The sequence below is a fragment of the Monodon monoceros genome, unplaced genomic scaffold (assembly GCF_005190385.1).
Source record: "Monodon monoceros isolate NGI ecotype Baffin Bay Population unplaced genomic scaffold, NGI_Narwhal_1 Super_Scaffold_10, whole genome shotgun sequence".
In the NCBI taxonomy this organism is placed as follows: domain Eukaryota; kingdom Metazoa; phylum Chordata; class Mammalia; order Artiodactyla; family Monodontidae; genus Monodon; species Monodon monoceros.
In genome coordinates, this window is record NW_021703766.1 from 12,966,758 (window position 1) to 12,991,275 (window position 24,518).

Here is a 24,518-nt window from a genome sequence, read left to right on the forward strand (position 1 = left end):
AAGCAGCCTGTCTGTTGATGGGTGGGGCTGTGTTCCTGCCCCATTGGTTGTTTGGCCTGAGGTGTCCCAGCACTGGAGCCTAAGGGCTGTTGGGTGGGGGCCATGTCTTGGTGTCAAAATGGTAGCCTCCGGGACAGCTCACGCCAATGAGTACTCCTCAGTACCTCTGCCACCAATGTCCTTGTCCCTGCAGTGAGCCACAGCTACCCCCTGCCTCTCTAGGAGATCCTCCAAGTCCAGCAATGAAGTCACTGCTTTTCCCCCTGGGTTCTAGTACACACAAGACCTTGTGTGAGCCCTCCAAGAGTGGAGTTTCTGTTTCCCCCAGTCCCGTGGCGTTCCTGGAATCAAGCCCTGCTGGCCTTCAAAGCCAAATGCTCTGCGTGCTCCTCCTCCTGATGCCAGACCCCCCAGTCTGGGGAGCCTGAGGTGGGGCTCAGAACTCTCACTCCTATGGGAGAACCCCTGCGATATACTTATTTTCCAGTTTGTGGGTCGCCCACCCAGTGGGTATAGGATTTGATTGTATCATTAATGCGCCCCTCCTGCCATCTCACTGTGGCCTGTCTTTTTTGGTAGGTTCCAGTCTTTTTTATGGTTGTTCAGCAGTTAGTTGTGATTTTGGTGTTTTTGCGAGTGGAGGTGAGCTCAGGTCCTACTACTCCACCGTCTTGTCCCCTTCACTTATTTTTCATTTGTAACATCTCTAATTGGTTCTTCTCATAACTACCTGTTCTTGATTCTTATTTACTGTTTTCTTCTCTGTTTTTCTGAAGATATTCGATATACGTTTGATTGCTCTGTTGCCTTTCCCCCTCAGTTCTGAGGCCTTGATTTATTTTGTTTATCATCTTTCTTACAGTATCAGTGTCCCTTACCTGCAGTTGACCCTTGAACAGCATGGGGTTCGGAGTGCTGCACGTCCACATAGTTAAAAACCTGTGTATAGTGTCAGCTCTCCATATATGTTGGGCCCTCCCTATCTAAGTTCCACATGCACAGATTCAACCAGTCACAGATCATGTAGTACTGTAGTGTTTACTATTGAAAAAAATTCTCATATAAGTGGACCTGCGTAGTTCAAACCCTTGTCATTGAAGGGTCAACTGTATTTGGTGATTCTTGGTTGTGCCTTGAGGATTTCATAGAAGTCTCATGACTACATGCTACAGCCCTAGCTACTGCAGCTTCCCATCTGCTTTCTTTCTTTATCTTTTTTTTATAGTAGCTAAAAGTTTGCTGTAGGGAAGGGGAGGTTTTAGGATACACCTAATTCACTCTCTTAAAATCTATCCCGTGGCACTTTATTCTTTTATGTTAAGTCACTCAGCTTTTTTATTGTAGTTGTTTGTTTATATAACTTTGCCCTGTGAGACTGTATAGTCTTCAAAGGTAAGGATTGAGTCTCATTCATAGCTGGCATCTAATGCTCTGTTCTCATGTGGTAAATGGTGAGTTGAACTGAACTTCCTGGCTTGTGCTTGCTGTCGAGTCAGGGTTATTGCTCCAGGGAAAGGCAGAGAGCCTGATGTATGCTCCAAAAGGGATCTTGACAAGGAATAGCCCTGGAAGGAAGAAGAAACCAGGGATCTTGAGAGGGTTTCCTTCCCCTTAGACTCCAGTACAACCTGCTCTTTATCCATAATTTTTATACATTTGGTTTGCTATTAGCCCTGGGGTTGTAAATCTATAAATATAATTCTCCTTTGTGAGGAAATCCTGATTCCTATTACCTAGGAATTAGAAATGAAAGGTACCTGTATAGAAAAGTGAGGAACGTACTAAGAACTTAACGCTTCAGTCAGAGAACATGGATTATCAATACCTGATCCACCTCTTAACTTGCCCGTAACTGTTACGCCCTAGATCATTGAATGTCTGAAAGAAAACAAGAAGCAGCTGAGCACCCGTTGCCACCAGAAAGTCTTTAAGCTGCAGGAGACAGAGATGATGGACCCAGAACTAGACTACACACTCATGAGAGTCTGCAAGCAGATGATAAAGGTAAGGGGCCCAAAACCAAGGGTTGAGCACAGCGTAAGTCAACGTAACAAAAACACAGACTTCTTTAGATTTCAGAGAAAATTCATATAATCTCTCAATGTCAACCTGTTTTATACAGCTACGGCTGTGTTTCTCGAAGTCTGGTCCCTAGACCTGCAGCGTCAGCACCACCTGGGAGCTTACAAAGTCTCAGGCCCCACCCCGAGCTCTGAGTCAAGCTCTGGGAGTGGCGCCCTCTGTTTTCACAAGCCCCCAGGGGTTCCAATGAAGCTCAAGTTTCAGAACCACTAAGCTAAGGTAGCTAACCTCACTTTGACCTCAGGAAGAAGTAAATGGATGTCCATTAAATATGTGATTGGTTTTGAGCGCGGTTGGTGGTAGGAAGCCACCATCAAATGTCCTGATCATCCATCTATCACCATCAAAGGCTTTTTTTGTTCTACAGGTTGTTTTGCTTCATTTACTTCTCCAATAAATGCCCCCTGCAGCAGGGCTGACTGGAGAACCTGGATGTCAGTTCCTTTATTTGTCCACACGTACAAAGAGATTAAACTTAAAGTGCTAACCCCTTATTTCAGCTTCCCTTTAAAATAAAATGATACTCCTCACCCTATCAATAAACTCCAAAGAGAACTGTGAAAGTTAGAAGTCTCTTTAGCTGGGTCTGGAAGAGTTGAGTCCTCTGTAAAAGTGGAAATGTCAGGCTCTGATTTGAGGGAGGTTTGTAAGATTTTGATGACTTCTATAAAAGTCAGTCAGCAATCCATGTCCCCATATTAAGATAACAGTGGACTATAATTAATAGACTGTGGACTAGCAGATAGAGATGGAGTTTATCACTAGTCCAAAATGAATCTCTGACTTCAAGGACACTAACAAGTGTACAGGGGCTGGCTCCGCAGGATTTGGTAGGATTATAGCCCCTCTGGTTAAAGGGGTGAACCAGATAGGTCCTTCCCCCACATCCCTGTTCACACTGGTTGCTGGGTAATTCCTAAATTTCCCATTGGGATTGGGTAGATGTGGCTTGAGGGCTACATGGTCACCTGGTACAATGTTACGTTCATGCATAAACAGTATGTAAGCTTATGAGAGGCCGTGTAATGTAGCATAGCCATGTAAGTAGGGAATGCATCCTATCCAAAATAGGAAACAGGTAGTAGAAAGAAATGTGAGAAATATAGTAGAGAATAGATAAAGGGGAACTTGAGGCTGGGTGATTATTCAGGCTTACCATTTCTCGTCCCAAGTGATGCCTTTAGGTTCTGTCATAAGCTCCCCAAAAGATGTAAGAGTGATAAATATGGTGTTAATTGCCATATTTGGGTAACTACTTCTATAAAACTTTGTTTCTTTGCAGAGATTCTGTCCAGAAGCGGATTCCAAAACGATGTTGCAATGCTTGAAGCAAAATAAGAACAGTGAATTGATGGATCCCAAATGCAAACAGATGATAACCAAGCGCCAGATCACCCAGAACACTGGTAACATTTTGGCGTGGCTTTCCTGGTCCTGCTGGGTATGGCTTGAAAGGAATTGAGTGGGCATGTACTTGCCTAATTAAACTAAAGGTGCTTTGTTGCTCCTGAATGTTAAGGAAAGAGTCTGGATGTGATGAGTAAAGTGACGTACTTCTTCCTTGAAGGGCTTCTAGAAGAACAGAATGAAAGTCATGGGAAAGAGGAGGCTGAAAACATAGGAAACTTGCCTTTGAAGGGTGTACAAAACGAATTAGGGCTAAAATTCGTTGAAAAGTCGAGAAATTTAGTAAAACTTCACGCATGTGGCAGGAGAATATATGGGTAATCTGTTTTAGAACAGAGAAATTTAAGCTCTGAGTTGCAAGACCTTGTAACTTAGTGGTCAAGTTGAGTTGGATATTCTGTTCTCAGAATTTTCAAAAATATGTATCATAGGGAAGGTTGCTGATGTCTGCTAGCTTTTTGTGAGGACTGCTTAGAACGTTGGCCTCAATAGATCCTGCAGAGCTGCTGCGGAGTACATTTCCTGGGGGTCTCCACGTCTGCTCTTCCACCACAGTATATTGTTGATTTAAAACAGTGTGTTGGGGGAGTTCCCTGGTGGCCTAGTTAGGATTCTGGGCTTTCACTGCCATGGCCCGGGTTCAATCCCACAAGCCGCAGGACATGGCCAAAAATTAAATAAAACAGTGTAGTGAGAGCTCAGTAAACATTTACCGAATAAACAAATCAGTGGTTTATTAGTGGTTGTTGACATAATATGCCCCCTTTGGGTAAGTGGATCTCAAAACATTTGTGAATCCTGGTGGAGTGTTTTATCATGTGCTTATTACTTTCTGCTCTAGATTACCGCTTAAACCCTGTGCTAAGGAAAGCCTGTAAAGCTGACATTCCTAAATTCTGTCATGGTATCCTGACTAAGGCCAAGGATGATTCGGAGTTAGAAGGTCAAGTCATCTCTTGCCTCAAGTTGAGATATGCTGACCAGGTAAACTGCCCTGGGCTTTCCACAGAGGTGTACTTATGGAACCTCCACTAGTCCTGGCAGTTTTCTCTTTGGAGGTCCGTAGCTTGCTGCTACTTTCCCCATGACCTTTTTGCACACCTTCCCCAAGCCAGGGCCCAGATAAAAAGCTGACGTGTTCTAATAGGCTGACATACTCTCCCTTGTCACATGTAGCGCCTCTCTTCAGACTGTGAAGACCAGATCCGGATTATTATCCAGGAGTCTGCTCTAGATTACCGACTCGATCCTCAGCTCCAGCTACACTGTTCGGATGAGGTAGGATTTGGGGACAAAACTGGTTGTGAACAGAGCTGGTCAGAGAAGTTTTTACTGGAGAAAAGTTCTTTACTCTGTTTCCCTTCAGCCCTGAATCCAGGGCTCTTCTAGGCTCTCCACTGTCTGAGTTCCTGGTTCTGTGTAACACTGAATTTGGTTTGTCCTTAGTCCTATCACTATTCAGTTTTGATTCCATATTTCTCTATTGAACAGCGTTTTTTTTTTATTATATCTGTCTACATCTAGTTTGTTCTTCCCTCTCCTTATTCTGATGTTCAACGCAGAATACTCCCAACACTTGCCAGAAGGATAAAAGTGCTCCTGTAATGCCTCTAACGAAGTGCCAGTTCTTGGATATTGCTTGACTTTCTAGCTAGAAAAGGTCATGTAGTGAACCTTGTTCAACATATGTCCATTTTATGGGAACATAGCTAAAGATATTTCAAAAAAGCTTACTCACAAAGCTGTCCAAAGAAGGTTAAATTTTAAACTGTGCTGCAGGCTATGTGTCAGGACCCCTTTGTGTGTGTGTGTGTGTGTGTGTGTGTGTGTGTTTCCAAGTTGTGTAGCTGGGTTGACTCTGAACCTCTGTCAATGTCAAGCATTTGCTTTTAGGATTTTACTTGGCTGTATGACCTTCCTCTTGAGGAATCAGAGAGTAGCCTTCTTTGTGACCAGTCCTGGGACAGTCTGACTCAGGTCTTGGGGTTGACAGCATGAAGATACATGTATTGACTGTTTTTCAATTCTGTGCCAGTCCTTGTGAAGGAGAACAGAGCCTGGCATCCCATATGGGAGGGAGGGGAGTGAAATCCACCAGGAATCCGTTTGAGAAGAGCCCCGGGCACATGTGTGGGAGGATTTCCAATCGACATGCTTCAGAGACCAGGTGTCTCGTGAGAGTAGGGGTTCCCTTGTTTTTTGTGTGTGTCCTGAACAGATTGCCAGTCTATGTGCCGAAGAAGCAGCAGCCCAGGAGCAGACAGGTCAAGTAGAGGAGTGCCTCAAAGTTAACCTGCTCAAAATCAAAACAGAAATGTGTAAAAAGGTAACTACCATCAGTCACCATTTTCTCTCACTTGCTTTTCTCTGCTCTTCTTCCTCTTAAAGCTATAGTCTGTACATCTTACTGATCAAATCTAAACCTTCCTTCCCAGAATTCTATCTTGTTCCCTCTTACCAAACTAATTTGCCTTTTGACCATTAATTGTCTGTAACTTAAATAGTCTTTCACATGTACTAATTACTCGAGAATATGTCTCATCCCCATGACTAGACCATTGTTTAAGGTTATTGTTTAAGTGCTATGCCAAAGTAAAATGTCAATTCCAATATATCAGTAAGCGTACTGCATTTGTAAAAGTCAGTGAAACTACAAATTCAGTTCATTTCAGAAACATCACATAAAAACAAATTTATCAAAATATGATAGCTGGACTTCTCTGGTGATGCAGTGGTTAAGAATCCTGCCAGTGCAGGGGACACAGGTTCGAGCCCTGGTCTGGGAAGATCCCACATGCTGTGGAGCAACTAAGCCTGTGTGCCACAACTACTGAGCCTGCGCTCTAGAGCCTGTGAGCCACAACTACTGAGCCTGCCCTCTAGAGCCCACAAGCCACAACTGCTGAGCCTGTGTGCCACAACTACTGAAGCCCACGCGCCTAGAGCCCATGCTCTGCAACGAGAGAAGCCACCACAATGAGAAGCCCACACACCACAACAAAGAGTAGCCGCCACTCACCACAACTAGAGAAAGCCCACGTGCAGCAACGAAGACCCAACGCAGCCAAAAATAAATTAATTAATTAAAAAAAAAGATAGCTAAGCATGCATTATCTTACAAAATTGAAAGTGAAATAATGTATTTGATCTTTTTTAAAAAAATCTCTTTTTGGAAAAGTGTTTCCGTGATATTACTGAGTCACCGTGAATACTGTGTGCAGATATTTTCACCTGCTAAAAATGTTTCTAATTCCACATGGTCTGAGGAGTGGCAGAAGTTGGCTAAAGGCTAAATCCAGATATTTTCCTTTGAATACTTTTTCATCAAATTATCCCATTTAACTTCAAGGAGGACTTTTTGAACAACATTTCAGGGGTTTTTTTGTTTTTGTTTGTTTGTTTTATTGTTTTACAGTCTGTGAAGCACAAAGTAATTTTTACTTAAGAAAGCAATTTTTGACTGTCTTTACCTGCTATAATTTCATCATGTATAAATGGAGAGTCTGCAGAGTTGATTTCAGTTCTATCATGTTTATATTCCTGTTGTTCAGAACATCTTTAAACTCAAATAAGAATTATTCTTGCAGTAGAAGTTATGCTCTGTCAGTTCTTTCTTTCCTTTTGAGGATAATGGAAGTAAAATGAAACATTTTGCAAATGCACCTTTCTGTTTGGGAATTTTAATATAGCTTATTACTCTGATTTTCACATTTTCAGACATATAAAGTAACAAAATAACTGCATTAAATCAATATTAACACTTAGTGTTTAATAATATAGCATACCAGAGTGCCCAAAACCCAATTCTGATCTTAAACTTGCCTCGCTTTGCTTATTAGCAAACAGCTCTGCATACACTAGGTCCCCAAATTGTATTTACTGAATTAAATTGGATGCTAACCGTCTGCGTTCTTTGCATTGCATCATCACCACGTTGCCACCTATCTCAGAGTAGCCTCTGTTGGCTTAATCGTCCCTCCTTGACTTTTTTGTTTGTATGTAAAGTATTTACAGACAACAGATCTGATGTATTTCCTCTATAAAAGCTCTCTCTATGATCTTCCCTTCTTAGGAAGTGTTAAACATGCTGAAGGAAAGCAAAGCAGACATCTTTGTGGACCCAGTTCTTCATACAGCTTGTGCCCTGGACATTAAACACCACTGTGCAGCCATCACCCCCGGCCGAGGGCGTCGTAAGTCACGGTGTTCTCTCTGACCCTGTCTGAACTATCTTGGGAGGAGCAAAAACTCCCTCTGAGACATCAGTTCCAGCTACTCTGTTCTGTAGCTGCAGCTCAACCATAGACAGCATCCACTGGGGGCCTGGTTGATGCCTTTGTGGCAAAGTGAGTTTAGGAGTAATCCTGCTGCAGGTTTGAACTGATAGAGCCATGACCCGAGGTAAAGATTTGATGACAAGAGGAAGTTGAGTTATTTATCAGGGAGACAAAAGTTAAGCTATCATCATGGCCCTCTTCCCTGCCCTGTCCAACCTTGAACAGCTTCATCAGCTTCCCCGGTGGCCACAGTGGGCTCAGCAGACAGGTTCTGTGTGAGGTGGAACCTGGGCAGGTATATGGTGGTTTCTGAGCCATGTGTGTCCAATGAATAAAATGAGAGAGGTTTTAAGAGAGACTCTGGACAGCCAACCTTAAATATTCTTCTCCATGGTAGGTCTTGGGTTAAGTGTCCTTGAAGGGATTTAACTTTGTATAGCCTCCAGATCTGAATTCTCTGGTGGTTAGGTACCCTTCTCCCCGTCCTTACCGAAATTTCTGTTCTGTACAGCTTCAGACGCTTCTTATCCCTTTCCGTTGCACAGAAATGTCCTGCCTTATGGAGGCCCTGGAGGATAAGCGGGTGCGGTTACAACCTGAGTGCAAAAAACGCCTCAATGACCGGATTGAAATGTGGAGTTACGCAGCAAAGGTAATGACCACGAGAATCACCTGATGTGGCGTCTCCTCTGTCAGTTTCCCAGGTCTCTTTGAGATACTTCACTGGCCTCCTTGTCCTTGTGAGACTGACAGTAGGTTTATTTGAAAAAATCTCTCAGTGCACCATAAGACGCCTGGGCTCTGTGAGCCTGGAGCCATCATCTCCAGATAGCACAGCAGAGACATTAATTAGTCCCTTCTTTCGTCACTGGTTTCCGCCTTTGAGCCGCCAAGCGTTGCTTCACAGTGACTCCACTGCTAGTTTTTTGTTGGCAGATGTTGGTGCTTAAATCAGATTAATCTGGAGCCTCCTTGCTCTGTTCTGAGTACATGGATGAGCATAGAAGCAGCCCAGACCTCTCTGGGCTGGACCCTTTTCAGCACCCAGGCTAAGTTGAGACTCAACAGAACAGGTCCATGTGCACCTGGGGAGCCTTTTGGTCCTGATTCTGCTGTAGTAGCCTACGATAGAGGTCCACTGGAGAAAGCACTGAGGAAAACTGAGGATGAAAACTGGTTAGACTCTGAGTGTCCACGATTAGGGGAGTGATTAAGTATATTCAGTCAGCATAAGTCATGTTTGCAAGTTGTTTTTGGTGGGGGGGATGCTGCTGATATGATGGTGAGTGAAAACAAGTCACGACAGAGAATTAGCACCCGACAGAACCTCAGCTTTTCTCTTTGTTTTTAAAAAGACAGCAACATGAAGAAAATAAATCAAAATATGTAAGAACCTGTGACCTTGTGCAAGTCACTTGACCACTTCCCACCCCTTGGGCCTCCGGGTCTTCATCTGTAATGTGGGAGTAGTAAAATGTACATCCCAGGACTAATGTGAGGACTAAACGATTGAAACATGCTGAGCCCTTTGCCAGCACACTATCAGGTCCTCAGTGTGAGAGCTGTTACTACGTGGGCGGCAGTGATCACTGTGATGAATTGTATGATTGGGAAAAACAGTTGTAGCTCGGTGTTTGATTTTTTTGCCCGTTGCCCTCCTCTTTCCCCAAAAGAAATGACCTAAGTTACAGTAGCAGTCCAGGGGGGCAAGTTAGAGCAAGCATTTTCCCAGCCCACTTCTCTCCGAGGGTGATGCCCCTGTGTGTTTTCCAGGTGGCCCCAGCGGATGGCTTCTCTGACCTCGCCATGCAAGTGATGACATCCCCTTCAAAGAACTACATTCTCTCTGTGATCAGTGGGAGCATCTGCATACTGTTCCTGATTGGCCTGATGTGTGGACGTATCACCAAACGAGTGACACGAGAGCTCAAGGACAGGTAGAGCCACCTTGAGCAGCAGAGGAACTACCTGTCCAGTGCCCAGTTTGTACAGCCCTCCTGTATAGTGTACCCACTCACCTCGTCCTTCTGCGAGGTGACACCAACACCCATGTTAGAGCAGCAGCAGGTATCCACCGCATTGTCCCGTCTCAGACTTCACCCATGTCCATGGTATCCTCCTCCTCGACCATTTGTGCAGCAGCTGGCCGCTTTGGGTATTGCCTTTGTTGGCAAACTCGGGTTTACCTGCCCATAGACAAGTCTCTCATACCGATGGAACTACCAGTACTTCCAGAACCAAGTCACCTGACCTGCAACTCAAATGATTTTTTTTTTAAAAACACCAAAAAAAAAAAAAAGAAATTTTTAAAGAAAAAAATGTATATAGTAACACATCTCCTCCAGGCTTGATTTGAGCAATGGGGTTATTTCTTCTGTGTGACAGTGTAAAATGAAGGCAGGACTTTAGAGAGGAAACACACCACCCAATATGCTGTAACTGGGATGTCTTGCTTACTTCTCAACAGCACCTTTGGCCCATGTCAGGGCCATGGACTTCACCGAGTAGTGGGAAACGACTAACCAGCCCGCTTTGGGTCTTGTTTTCTTCTGCTGAAACAGTGATGCCTTCCAGTTCCTACCCTAGTAGAGCCACTGCTGGTCAGGACCCCACAGCCGTGGGTATTTGTGTGGTCTCCTCACCTCAGTGGAGTAGAGCATGAGCTTCCCTCGGCCGAGGGCAGGTGGGTTGGAGAGGGGTCAGAAGTGTGTGCAGCTGGTCAGTCCACTGATCTGCATGGAGAGGCTGGGCCCTGAGGCCCAAGGCAGAGTGCCCCAGTGACCTTCCTCCTCCAGGGCAGTGCAGGACTCAAGCCGCGTTCGGATTGATCCTGCTGGGGTGGCAGTTCCTCCAGAAGCCCTCCGCTTCACCGGGAGGCCGTGACTCTGGGGGCCGGGGCTCAGGGCAGGAAGGAGGAATGGGGGATTGATTGACTTTGCTTTACTTCCCAGGTGAGACAATGGCTTATAAAGACTTAGCCTGGTCTCAGGGTGTGACTGGCAGTCCAACCTGACCTTTCTGCAGGTTCAAGGCCACCTTCCCAGACAAGGTCCTTTAGGCCTCTACATGGAGAGGGTGTGGAAAATTACTACATTAAAAGATGGAGGCGTTTCTCCGTTTTTTCTTTCTGTCCGTTTGCTGCATACACCCACTACAGTAGGCATTGGCTCAATGTGCTTTGATGATTCATCAGTCTTTCCTGAATCTGAGCTTTATGGAAGCAATATTCCTGACCATCCCTCGTCCCTCCAGTGTAGAGATGACAGGCTTGGAGTATAAAAAGGGAGGAGTGCAGGCATCACAGTTCAACCTGGTGCACCTGGACTTGAGTTTGGGGCATGGAATCCAGTGGCTGCACAAGAGGGTGGCGTGTACAGTAGAAGATATATTTATATAATATATATTTTATTAACCTGTTAGACTCCACAAAGTATTATAAATCACGTGCCTAAAACTGTCCACGTAGACCATGCTCCATCCCTTGCCCTGCGCCTCTTTGCCGCTGTGCACACGTGCTGAGGGACCTCCCCACATCTGTCTTCCCTGGAATGTGTTCAGTACAAAGCGGGTCAGTTTGTGGCTCAGTTGATCCAAATGACTCCTTGTCTAACCTGACTGACATATATTTGAATACTGTGGTTTTCTTCTTTTTCTTTCTTTTTCCCTTTTACTACCCTTCCTGGAGGCAGTGGGTTCTAGAAGCTGCATATCCCCCCTGCCTAGGGTACTCCAAGTCATGAAGGGGAGCTTCCAAGCTGCTTGGTCCCCCAAGTCCTGCTCTTAGGGTCTTCCTGATTCTTAGCAACTGTCCTGGGGTTCTTCAGCCTCATAAAACTTGAAACTCTTGGAGTCCGAGCAGCGCCCCCTCCTACCACCACTTTTGGACTGAACTGAGCTGATCTAGATAGTCCACCTCCAGGGGCTCCCCCCTGGGTGGTGGGGTCTGGGATCGAGGACCGGGGATATATCTGTACACAGGCCCCCACTGACATGTCTGATGTGGTTTACAGGATAGAATGACTGTTCCCTGTTGGATGAGAGTGGGAGTACCATTCTCCATCTCTGCAGTCTCCCTCCCAGTGTATGTAAAACATCTCCATAGTTTAATGTGTCTAGATACTTTTGTTCTTTCTGAACTGAGAGATGATCTCAATTGTCTGCAGCAGATCTGGAAGTTTGAAAAGGAGTTTGATTCTTGAAACATTTGTCATCTTTAGAAATGATCCGGATAGATAGAAGGGGTAACTCGGCCGGTATCTTTGATTGCTCGTTGTCAGAAAACATTTCACCATCCGACTTGGAATAGGTTCAGTGACTGGTTTTTAGAATAGTTTCATATGACTGAGCAGTTTCCTGCATCCAAGGGGCCCAGCACCATCTGAAACTACGGCCCAACTATATCCATTTCTGTACCTCATTGGTGTAACAAAACAGGTTCTGGGACACCTCTGGTTACTGGGCTCATAGGTCACTCTTGGGTAAATCAGCTAGTCAAGAATTAGTCAAGAAGAAACCATGGCCCTAGTGGAGCTGATGACAGGCCTGTGTCCTTTTTCTCTTCTGATGTCTAGCTCATGAACAATAACATAAGCAGCAGGTAGGGTTTTTGTCCAAGGCCAAGGCTCCAAGCACTTGCTGAAGATTACAGTAGCCAGAGAACTCATCAGGCCTTGTCAGCTCACACCAGTGTCTCAGAGACTCAGACTTGGTGTCTCTACAACACCCCAGAGGTGCCAGGAGGTCAGTCTCTGGACTGGAGGCCCTGCAGTGCAGGAGATCAGAAATCTGAGCAGAACGTCAAGAACAAGGCTGTCTTCTCCCTGCATCGGAGTTTCTCACACAGAAGGGTGGCTGTGGGAGTGAGACCTTGACCCTGGTGCATCCCTGGCCTTCCTCTACTATTGCTGCTGTCCCAAGAGAAGTCTGCTAGCAAGATGCTCTGAGGTGGGAGCCATCGCTCAGGCTTGGGTTCACTCCAGCAGGAAAGCCTTCCTTCTTAGCGTTCCCTAAAATTCTGGTACCACTACCAGGCCCAGTGCTATGGATCCCATCAGCTTGTTCTGAGTCAGTGCATCCTTAGAAGCGAGGGGAATTCTAATACTGAGTGAGCAGGTGTTGACTTGTATTCATTGCAGGCCTTTGACTGTCTCACATCCTGCACGTATTCTTCTTGGGGACACTGGGAAGGAGGGAGATTCTGCTTTCCTAGGTGTGACAGGAAATTACCATCAGATTTCATTTCTTCCTGTTTCCTGAGGTCAAGTAACAAGAGAAGCCAGTAATAAAGAGTCGTAGGATCGTTTACGTTTTATCAGACAGAGTGCTGACCTCCCTCCACCTTCCCAAAGGAAGATTCACTCTCCTATATGAGCCTGACTTCTGCGCCACCTCCAGGCTTGTGGTACCACTTCTATCCTAAAGAACCCCACTAGTGTGAGTCACCCAGGGAGGGGTAGGTTGCTTTGTGGGACCTCCTTACCTGGTCTCAAGTTCCTCTGAGAAAAGGCCTCCCCATCCCATTTCTTCCCGTCCCCCACCAAAAAGTAAACGTTTTCTGCATATAACTTACTCTAAGCAAGCAGATACAGAGAAGGAACCTGGAGTAGGGACCCTTAGAAGCCAGCCAACACAGCCTGACACATTCAAACTAAATTTGGGCCGTAGAACAAAAAGAAGAATATGGTTTTTTGGATCATGTTCATTTTGGTATGTTTACTTATATTTCTGATTCTTAGGAAATTTGAAAAACCTCAAAGACTCCTTTTATTTATTCTCACCATTTGGACAGCACCTAAGTAATTTTATAAAATGCAGCATTCCAGTGCCCTGAGTTTCCCCCAGGCCTTTAGGGATACTCCACTCCTAAGTCCCCTCTTCCGCACTGGTCTTCAATTCCCAAAGGACCTGGGACCAGAGCTGATGTTCTGGTCTCCGTCTCTCTCTCGCGTGTCTTGGTTGGTCACCTCTCCCGCTACACTCCTCTTGGTCCTCCTCTCCCCTAGGACCAGGGTCACATGTCAGGGCAATCAAGTTTGAGGCTGAATCCCCCTTCCTGCCCAGACCCCAGAGAAAAGATCAGTCATTAGCAAACCAAGACTGACTCTTCAGAGTGACAGGTTCATCCAGGCCATCTAGTGAGATCACTGTGGAGACCCAGGGACTGTTTGTCATCTGGAGCACAAAGGTGGGACTGTCTGCTCAGGCTGGTAGTGACAGGATCTTGATGGTGGCTTCCTCTCCTTCTCCCTTCCCAAGAGCTGCCACAACGCACAGGTAGGGGTGTTGGGATACATGCAGTGGAGGAATCTTCTTGGGCAAGGAGAAAATTCAGATAGTGCCTCTATATTCTGTTTCGCCTTCCCCCCAACGTAGAATTGACAGCTGGACCCCAGAGCCCAGCAGGCCCTGTACCACACACGCTAGATGGTTTGGACAGGTCCCCTGTCAGACTGAGGGGCACTAGAGTGAGTGACCGACGGGAGGGGCTGGCAGCCCGAGGCTTCCTGAGCGGCTTCTCCCAACACCATGTTCCCAGGTCAATCGAAGCAGGAAAACAGACTGTACAGCAAATGCTGTGTGAGATCTTAGGCCTTTAACTTTTTTTTTTTAAGAAGGAAAAAAAGAAAAGTAAAACTAACAAGCCTCTTTTGTAAATGGTTTTCCTTTCTATGTATAAAATCCTGGAAGTTTCTTGTTTTTACATGTTCATGCTGTGTAATTTTGAGATGTTACTGAGATTCTGAACATAATGTGCATTTTTTTCTGTACAGATGAAATGGGAGAATTTAATAAAGAGTTTGCAGGTTTTTACTTGTTAAATTTTCTCTGTGGTGACTGGGAGGACTCTCCTCCAACCACATGCTCTGCTGGAAGAAGTCTCCGGAGCTGTGAGTACTGACTGTAAACTTGCCACTGACGCTCAGAAACTTACTGTTAGAATGTCCGTGTTCTTGGCTAATTAGGTCAAACAGAGTAGGACCATAGGCCTTTACAGGAGAGCTGGAAGCCAGATCTGGGGTTTTCTGACTCTCAAGCTCATGTGTCCAGACTTGTTCATTCTACCGATGTGTTTAAGCCATGTGATGAGGCTCCTTCCTGGGGGGAACACATACCTGGAACTTCTCCTTACAGATGTGACACATGGATGGCACCTGGTCTCTGATGGCCACCTTCCCATTCAGGCCCAGAACTAGGCCACATTTATTTTCTGAGCCCTGCTATGTCCGCGTTTAGTCAGTGCTTGCCTCCCCCTTCCAACAACCCACCCCTGAGGTCAGTGACCTCATGACACCCTTCCCGAACCTTGTCTTCTACCTCCTCTACTCTCAGCAAAGCCAATGTGCATCCGGCTGTTAAAAAGTAACAGCTTAAGGAATTGCATAGTAGCAAGGATTTCTTTAAGTAGTAATGGCTGTACTAATATTCAAATAATGAAATGGGATGTTCAGCGAGAAAGGAGGGATAACCTGGAACCCAGGGTTTCTTCTCAGAACTCCTCAAATCCATTTTCAGCAACTGTCACTTAGGAGATAGTAGGCCTATGTGTACAGTGGACATGGGAGAAGGTGAAGAGTAGAAGAAGAAAGGAGGGAGCGGTTGAGGGGCATTTTGAGTCCCAATGTGAATATTCCTTTATCTAGGAGGCTCAGGGCAGCCGTCAGCCCTGAATGCATGCCCTGGAGAGGCTACCCTGCTTTGGTGTAAGTGTAGGACATGAGCTGTGGGTTCAGGCTCCTCGTCACCTGTATCTCTACAAGGGAGAAGTGGCTCCCCGGCCAGGCTGCCCTCAGCCCCCCGAGGGGACACCGCAGCAGTGAATGGCTCACGTGTTGCCTGGCTGACACCTTAGCAGTCTCTGAATGAATTGCCCCACTCCCAAATTCTGTGTGTGATTTTTCTGGTAAAAGATCCTTGGCCAACTTCAATCCTCAGAGGCGTTTGGCCTCTGTTTTCCAAAGGGACTAAGAACAAAAGAGTTTTAGCCAAAAGGGGGAGAAGCTTAGACTGTCCAAGTCTCTCACTTAGATGAAAAAGTGAGGTGCAGGAACTTCCCTGATGGTGCAGTGGTTAAGAATCTGCCTGCCAATGCAGGGAACTACGGGTTCGAGCCCTGGTCCAGGAAGATCCCACATGCCGCGGAGCAACTAAGCCCGTGCACCACAACTACTGGGCCTGTGCCCTAGAGCCCATGAGCCACAACTACTGAGCTCATGTGCTGCAACTACTGAAGCCCATGGCCCTAGAGCCCATGCTCCGCAACAAGAGAAGCCACCGCAATGAGAGAAGCCTGTGCACCACAACGAAGAGTAACCCCAGCTCACCGCAACTAGAGAAAACCTGCGCGCAGCAATGAAGACCCAACGCAGCCAAAAATAAATTTAAAAAAAAAAAGAAAGAGGGCTTCCCTGGTGGCGCAGTGGTTGAGAGTCTGCCTGCCGATGCAGGGGAAACGGGTTCGTACCCCCGTCCGGGAAGATCCCACATGCCGCGGAGCGGCTGGACCCATGAGCCATGGCCGCTGAGCCTGCACGTCCGGAGCCTGTGCTCTGCAACGGGAGAGGCCACAACAGTGAGAGGCCCGCGTACCGCAAAAAAAAAAAAAAAAAGAAAAAGTGAGGTGCAGAGGCGGGGAGGGACTTGTTTTCACATACAGCTGATTAGCTGCAAAACGAGAGTGTTTGCCCTTGCCATATGCTTTTTCTCTGACTAGCCAGATTGGCTTTGGGACCTGTGTGACCAAACTGAAACTCCAGCCCTCATCCAGCTCTGGGCAGAGGCTGCTGACCTGACCCCAGAGCCTGCAGACTCTGGACAGGCCTCCCTTGGGAGCTCTTGACCTTGGTCCTGGGTTCCCACCTCCCCTGCTAAAAATAACCCTCAGCACAGCAGTGTCTTCTCAAATTACTTGTTATCTACAGAGAGAAAATAGTAATTTACAGTGGAGAAAACACAGCTAAACCACGTGATCCACGTTCACATCAAGAGGAGCAGAATGAACAGACATCACGTGCCTCCTGATATAATGTACTGACACAACATCCTTTCGTCTCCCTGTCAAAAGAGCAGAGCCTGAATCCAATCATAATGAAACATCGGACAAACCCAAACTGAGCAACATTCTACAAAATACTGCCCTGCACTCAACACTTATCAATCATGAAAGATAACAACTAAGGGATTGTTCCAGATTAAAGGTGGCTGAAGAAGGACATAATAACTAAATTCAGTGTGTGATCTGGACGAGAAAAAAAATGTTTTGTTACTTAACACACATCTGAGGTAACCTTTTTAGAGAATTGGGTCACTTGGTTTTTAAGGCTGCCTCTCCACTACGGAGACCAGGGGGCCAACAGCAGTTCTTACTTTGTAATAATTTGATGCAACCAATAAAGAAGGCTTGAACATGAAAAAAAACTTTTTTTGACCATTGTATTGTGTTACACTAAGACTGATGGCTGACTTCGAATCAGAAATGATGGAAGTCAGAAGACAGTGAAAAGACATATTTAAAGTCCTGGGGTGATAAAAAATGCCAATGTAGAATTTTTTTTACCTAATGAACATAACCCTTAAAATAAAGATGTTCTCAGATAAAAGCTTAGAGAATTTGTCACTGTGAGACTTGCACAAAAGGAATCCGAAAGGAAAATCTTCAAGCAGAAGAGAATGATCCTAGATGGAAACACGGAAATGCATGAAGGAGGAGCACTAGAAAAGGTAAATATGTGCTTAAATATTAGCAAAAAGTTAAATTAAAATATATATGAATTTTAGTGAAATAAATTTAAGATTAAAAATAAATTTTAATTTTTTTTTGATATGTTAAGAAGTGGATTTATTTAGAGAGAAACACACTCCACAGACAGAGTGTGGGCCATCTCAGAAGGTGAGAAAGGCCTAAATTTTTTAAATTAAAAAATACATAAATATTGTACAAAGCAATAAATGTCTTTAACATATATGTTGACTTAAAATGTCTTAAAAAAAAAACACAGGGGTTCCCTGGTGGTGCAGTGGTTGAGAGTCCGCCTGCCGATGCAGGGGACACGGGTTCGTGCCCCAGTCCGGGAGGATCCCATATGCCACGGAGCGGCTGGGCCCGTGAGCCATGGCCGCTGAGCCTGCGCGTCCGGAGCCTGTGCTCCGCAACGGGAGAGGCCACAACAGTGAGAGGCCTGCGTACCGGAAAAAAAAAAACAAAAAAAACCCCACAAACGTTGGTAGGAGGCAAGTGAAGTTGAAGTGCTCTAAAGTTCTAACCTTACTGGAGAAGTGATCAAAGTAATGTATTAGACTATTAAGTCAAATGCTTTGGTGTGGTGGGGGTGTAAATTAGGAGTTTGGGGTTAAAATATACACGATATATAGAATAACCAACAAGAACCTATTGTATAGCACATGGAAGTATACTCAGTGTCTTGAAATAACCTATAATGGAAAAGAATCATATATATCATGGAAACTGAAATGCAGACTACAGTGAGATCAGCTGCACACACACCTGAATGGTTAAAATGAAAAGACAGAATGTTTCGTTTTGGCAAAGATGTGAAACCACTGGAATCCTCGTACAAATGTATTTTATCTGTTTTTGTTCATATTCCAAAATCAGAAGGAAATATTTGAAACCATTAATAGTAGCAGAGTGTGGGTTTACCATTATGGGAGGTCTTTTAACTTTTAATATTTCTCCTCTTGTTTTAATTGTATTTTTCATGCTTTAATCAGACAAAAATGTTCAAGTTTCACATTTTGAAAAGAACAAGCCCCTTCCGCACCACACACGAACGCCAAGGCCCGGGACCTAAGGACATCTCACCTTCATCTCTCCCGGCCTTCCAGCCACGCTCATCCCTGATGCCGCCGGCTCAGAACCTCGTCAGTACTCCCCACCCTTCTCTCCCCACCCACTCCGTCACACCTCCAGGGCCCTCCGTCTTAGTCCTTGGCCTCTCTGTCCCTCACCCTCTCTCCCATCAGGGTCAGGGTCCGTCTTTGCTGAGGGCGACTCAGTTTCCCCCGGTCTCAGTTCCCGAAGGAGAACGAGGAACAGACCCCGCCCCCTGCCCCTTCGTAGCCGGGCTCCACCAGCACGCGCCCTCTGTCTCCAGTCCTGTAGGTTCCTCTCCCACCCAGCCTCCCTCCACCGAAGCCTGCGGAGCCCAGGTCTGCTTCACCTGCCGCCTGGGTGGCGCCCAGCCTCCCTGCTGCTCCCGCTGCCCCCTCTCCTGCTCCAGCCCGTCCTCCACCAGAACTCCACCACGTGCGCCAGGCCCACCCGCCCAGACCTGCAGTGGCTCCTGTGCCTGCTGGCCGCCGCCCCTCCCCAGGTCGGCTCCCCAACCTGCTAGCTGTGTGACTGTGGATAACCCCGTCTCACCTATGCAGTGGGGGGTGTAGAACCTACATCACAGACTTGTCAGAAAGGTTAAAGGAGAGAACGTCTAGTGCGAGGTGGCTGTCTAATCAGTGTGGCCCACTTCTGCCATTTCTGTTAAGCTTCAGTGGACAGCATTGCAACAAGGTGTCCCCCACTGCCCCCGCCCCGGAGTACTGCCTCTCTGTGCCTGGTGCTGTTCCTCCACCCTTCAACTGCCCTTCCAGGCCTCCCCCAGCCCGTCCATCCAGGTCCAGCCCTGGTAACCACTCCCCTGCCCGCTGCGCTCCCATCCCTCAGGCCTGTGTTCTTCATGGTGGGTGGCAGTGAGGGGCCCACAGGGTTGTGCACCAGGATTCTGCCCTCCAGCCCATGACCTCTGATACCCTCCCCAACCTAGGAGGCCCCTTCTTTATTGGATCCTAAACCAGGATTTGTCTCTTGGGCAACCCCCCCATTAAAAAGGAGAAAGAGGCTAAGGATCTGGGGGTGGGGGGCTGGGAAACAAGGACCTCGCCTGAGGCAGAGAAGAGCAGCCGAAGCCCCAGGGTCCAGCCAAGCCGGGAGACTGTGGCTCCTCTCAGAAGCTTTCCTTGGGTTGCCATCTCCATATCTGCCCCAGGACAGAAGGCACAGCGCTTCTCGAACTGAGCCCTCCTTGTCGGGGGCTTGGTATCTTCTTCCTCCCTAGGTAGGGAGGGTAGGGGACAGACACAGGTGCCTCTCAGTTCAGCAGCCGTGCCCCAGCCTCTGCCCACAGAGCCGCCTCCTCACTGCCTCTCCGTGTCGCTCTCTAAAGGGCGCCTCTGCTTCCTGATGGGTCCAAAGAAGTGGGCAGCACTTTCTCTTACAGCTCAGTGGTAAAAGCCCCAAGGTTCGGTCATCAGAGACCTGAGACACCCTTTCCTCCCAGGGACCAAGACCTCATGGTTCTGTGATAACAAGATCATCATCATAGAAGATAATTGGCCACCTCATCTCCCCCTTGGGTTGGGTTGTTGGGAGGACTCAAGGACAGTGCCTTGCCTGTTGGAAATACTTGGTGAATGAGGTAGGTTTGTGTTTTCCAAGATGGCCACCACAGCCTATCACCTCCCATGTGCCTTCTTTCTTTTTTTTTCTTTTCTTTTAATTTTTATTGGAGTATGCTTGATTTACAATGTTGTATGAGTTTCAGGTGTACAGCAAAGTGAATCAGTTATACATACCTCCGCTCTTTTTTTAGATTCTTTTCCCATATAGGCCATTGCAGAGTATTGAATAGAGTTCCCTGTGCTATACAGTAGGTCCTTATTAGTTATCTATTTTATATATAGTAGTACGTGTATGTCAATCCCAATCTCCCAATTTATCCCTCCCCCCTTAACCCCTGGTAGCCATAAGTTTGTTTTCTACATCTGTGACTCTATTTCTGTTTTGAAAATAAGTTCATTTGCACCCTTTTTTTTAGACTCCACACATAAGCAATATCACATGATATTTGTCTTTCTGTGTCTGACTTCACTCAGTATGAAAATCTCTAGGTCTATCCATGTTGCAGCAAATGGCATTATTTTGTTCTTTTTTGTGGCTGAGTAATATGCCATTGTATATACGTACCACAGCTTCTTTATCCATTCCTCTGTTGTTGGACATTTATGTTGTTTCCATGTCTTGGCTATTGTAAATAGTGCTGCAATGAACATTGAGGGCATTTATCTTTTCAAATTATAGTTTTCTCTGGGTATATGCCTAGGAGTGGGATTGCTGGGTCATATCGTAGCTCTATTTTTAAGTTTTTTTTAGGAACCTCCATACTGTTCTCCATAGTGACTGTACCAATTTACATTCCCACCAGCAGTATAGGAGGGTTCCCTTTTCTCCACACCCTCTCCAGCATTTATTGTTTGTAGATTTTTTGACGATGGCCATTCTGACCGGTGTGAGGTGATACCTCATCGTAGTTTTGATTTGCAGTTCTCTAGTAATTAGTGATGCTGAGCATCTCTTCATGTGCTTTTCGGCCATCTGTGTGTCTTCTTTGGAGAAATGTCTATTTAGGTCTTCCACCCATTTTTTGCTTGGGTTGTTTGTTTTTTGATATTGAGCTGCATGAGCTGCACATGCCCTTCTTTCTTTTTCCAACCTAATATTTTTTATTTTTAAAATTGGCCCACGGTAAACTGCGCATATCTAAAGTGTACAATTTGGTACAATCTAACATGTATACACCTGTGAAACCATCACCACTATCAGGGTACTGAGCATATCCATCAACCCTAAGTTTTCTCATGCCCCTTTGTCATTCCTCCCTCTACCCCACCCCTAGCATCTCCATGCAACCACTGGTGTGCTTTCTTGTCACTACAGGTTAATTGCATTTGCATTTTCTAGACTTTTATATAAATTGAATAATACTGTGCATACACTTTTTTTGTCTGGCTTCTTCCACTCAGCATAATAATTTTGAGAGCCATCCATGTTGTTGCATGGATCAACAGTGAATTCATTTTTTTTTAATTCAAAAATTTTTTTTAATTAAAAAATTTTTTTTTTATTTTTTGGCTGCATTGAGTCTTCATTGCTGTGGTCGGGCTTTCTGTGGTTGCAGCGAGTGGGGGCTACCCTTCCTTGCAGTGAGTGGGCTTCTCACCGTGGTGGCTTCTCTTGTTGCGACTCTAGGCACACGGGCTTCAGTAGTTGTGGCACATGGGCTCAGTAGTTGTGGCACACGGGCTTAGTTGCTCTGTGGCATGTGGGATCTTCCTGGACCAGGGATCGAACCCGTGCCCCTGCACTGGCAGGTGGATTCTTAACCACCACGCCACCAGGGAAGTCCGACAGTGAATTCATTTTTATTGCTGAATTGTATTTCTCTGTATAGCTATATCATAATTTACTTATCCATTCGCCTATTGATGGACATTTGGGTTGTTTCTCATTTTTGTTTACTTCAGATAAAGCTGCTATGAACATTCATGTGTAAATCTTTGTACGGACGTCCGCTTTCATTGCTCTCAGGTAAATAGCTTGGAATTGCGTGGCTGGGTCATATGGTAAGTGTATGTTTAACTTCCAAAGAAACTGCCAAGGATTTTCCAAAGCAGTTGTTTGAGAGCATCCTTGACAACCCTGGGTATGGCAGGTCATTTTTATTTAAACATTCTACGAGGTGTGTAGTGGTATCTCATTGTGGTTTTAATTTGCATTCCCCAATGACTAATGATGTTACCTGGGGTCACCAAGCTGGGAAGAAGCCGAGCATCGGCAGGGAGAAGCCCACATGTAGGTGTGCTGCTGATGACCAGCCTCAGCTTGCAAGTGAGCAAACCCTCAGATGATCCCAGCTTCCAGCCTTCCAGCCACGCCTGCTGGTGCCACATGGGGCAGAAACAAGCTGACCCCACTAAGCCCTGCCCCAGCTGCAGATTCGTTGGCAAAGTAGATGATGGGTGTCATAAGCCTCTCTGTTTGGGGTGGCGTGTGCAGCGGTGGCTAACTGACACAGTGAGTCTGATAGCTGTGATGTGTTATTACTACTGACCTAGTTCTTTTCCTCCACATGTGGTTTATATTTGTCTTCTCAGTAAGCCCTCAGTTCCTAGCAGACAGACATCGTTTCTTTCATTTCTGGAATGCCAGTCCCAGAACCTTGCTCTTGACTGTCCTGCCCCCTTCTCCCTGCGACTCCCTCCTCCAGTCCTACCACATTCTCTCGTCTGTTACATCAGCTCCCTCTGACCCTTTGCTTTCTCTTAGCCACCTCCCCAGGGGACAGAGTAGAGTGTTGAAGAGCTTAGGCTCTCCTGTTGGACTGCCTGGATTTGAATCCTGTCTCTGCTCCTTCTTTTCTAAGCTGTAAGAAATTGACCAAATTCTTTAACCTCTCTGAGCCTCAATTTTACCTTCTATAAAATGAAAACAGTAGCACCTACCGCAGAGGGTGGTGATGAGGCTTCAATGAGATGGTGCATGTAAAGAACTTAGACTTGGCCTGGTGCCACTACTGTTATTTTCACTGTGGTGTTGTCTGATGCCTGTATGGATATAAAAACACCCTCTCTCATTCTCTCTCAGGGAGCTCGTCTGCCCAGCTCCTGATGGAAAGGTGTCTGAGTGGGAAGAGCTAACATCTGTTGTCCTAGGAGATTTACAAACATGAAATAACTTGCATTCTTTTTTCTTTTTTATAAATTTATTTATTTATTTTTGGCTGTATTGGGTCTTCGTTGCTGCGTGCAGGCTTTCTTTAGTTGCGGCGAGCGGGGGCTACTCTGTTGCAGTGTGTGGGCTTCAGTAGTTGTGGCACGCGGGCTCAGTAGTTGTGGTGCACGGGCTTAGTTGCTTCTCAGCATGTGGGATCTTCCTGGACCAGGGCTTGAGCCCATGTCCCCTGCATTGGCAGGCGGATTCTTAACCACTGAACCACGAGGGAAGTCCCTCACTTGCGTTTTTAAATCCTGGCTTCTCTTCTTACAGGTCTTATATTTCCAGGCAAAATATTCCCTCCTTCTGAGCCTACTTCCCGCACCCAGAACAGGGGTAATGCTGTCTGCCAAACAGGGGTGAATGCAGGGACGTTACAACGCACTGTCCTGACACAAAGTGAGCCCCTGATGAGTGGTAGCTTTTAACACGAATAACATTCACTCTGTAACGCAGCAGGTAATGGTTACTGAGGAAAGAGAACAAGGATGGGGGAAGATTTTTCAATGGATATTGTTTGGAGCTTTAAAATATTTATATTATCTATGTTGTTTTAAAATTAAATATAAATTTTAAGAAATGAATAAAATTGATAAATTCAGATTATGAACAAATAAAATTTAAAATATACTATGTTCCAGATAACTATTTTTGCCCTATTTTATAGATGGAGAAACTGAGTCTCAGAGTGGAATAACTTGCCCAGGATCCAGCAGCCAGCCAGAGCCGGAGCCGGGATTAGAACCCAGGTCTGCCTGACTCCAGTGCCCGGGGCCTTTCCCTGCGCTTGGTCTCTGGTTTCTGGGTAAGCACCATGGGGTGGTCAGGCAGCCTAATGGATGGGAGTAGCTTCCTGAAATCAGCTTCCCAGTGAGAAGCTGGTCCATCCCCATGCCTCCTTAGACTCCTGAAGACGGGGTGTCTCCTCTGGAAATCTTCCGGCTGGGTGTCGGGGCCTCTTGACCCTCCCACATTTGCTCCAGTGGGCAGGTCCCCACATCTCGGATGGCAGCTGTGTCTAGGACTGAGCAGGTTCCTTCAGAGGCGCAGACCCCTCACTCCCAGTTCTGCTAACTCATGGTCTCACGTGGGGAGCGGTCCCATTCCCATGGGGTGGGGGGCAGTTTGGGAGGGCTTTGGCACCTCCATAATTCCCATCAACTCCTTCTGGCAAAATAATGAAACAGTTT

General features: G+C 46.1%; 1 protein-coding gene across 2 annotated transcripts in view; it reads left to right on the top strand.

Moving 5' to 3' along the window:
• The window catches only part of GLG1 (golgi glycoprotein 1), a 152,000-nt gene extending 137,434 nt beyond the window's left edge, over nucleotides 1-14,566 (top strand). The window contains exons 19-27 of one of the 2 annotated variants that reach the window (XM_029210605.1): nucleotides 1,867-2,004; nucleotides 3,365-3,488; nucleotides 4,331-4,473; nucleotides 4,666-4,767; nucleotides 5,708-5,815; nucleotides 7,562-7,682; nucleotides 8,312-8,418; nucleotides 9,540-9,703; nucleotides 10,704-14,566. In XM_029210605.1, coding sequence (XP_029066438.1) covers nucleotides 1,867-2,004; nucleotides 3,365-3,488; nucleotides 4,331-4,473; nucleotides 4,666-4,767; nucleotides 5,708-5,815; nucleotides 7,562-7,682; nucleotides 8,312-8,418; nucleotides 9,540-9,703; nucleotides 10,704-10,779 — 1,083 coding nt within the window. In that variant the 3' untranslated portion in view covers nucleotides 10,780-14,566. Of the gene's footprint in view, nucleotides 1-1,866; nucleotides 2,005-3,364; nucleotides 3,489-4,330; nucleotides 4,474-4,665; nucleotides 4,768-5,707; nucleotides 5,816-7,561; nucleotides 7,683-8,311; nucleotides 8,419-9,539; nucleotides 10,184-10,703 lie in introns of those variants that run through there. The other variant, XM_029210604.1, reaches the window with a different exon arrangement.
• The last annotated feature ends 9,952 nt before the right edge of the window (nucleotides 14,567-24,518 follow it).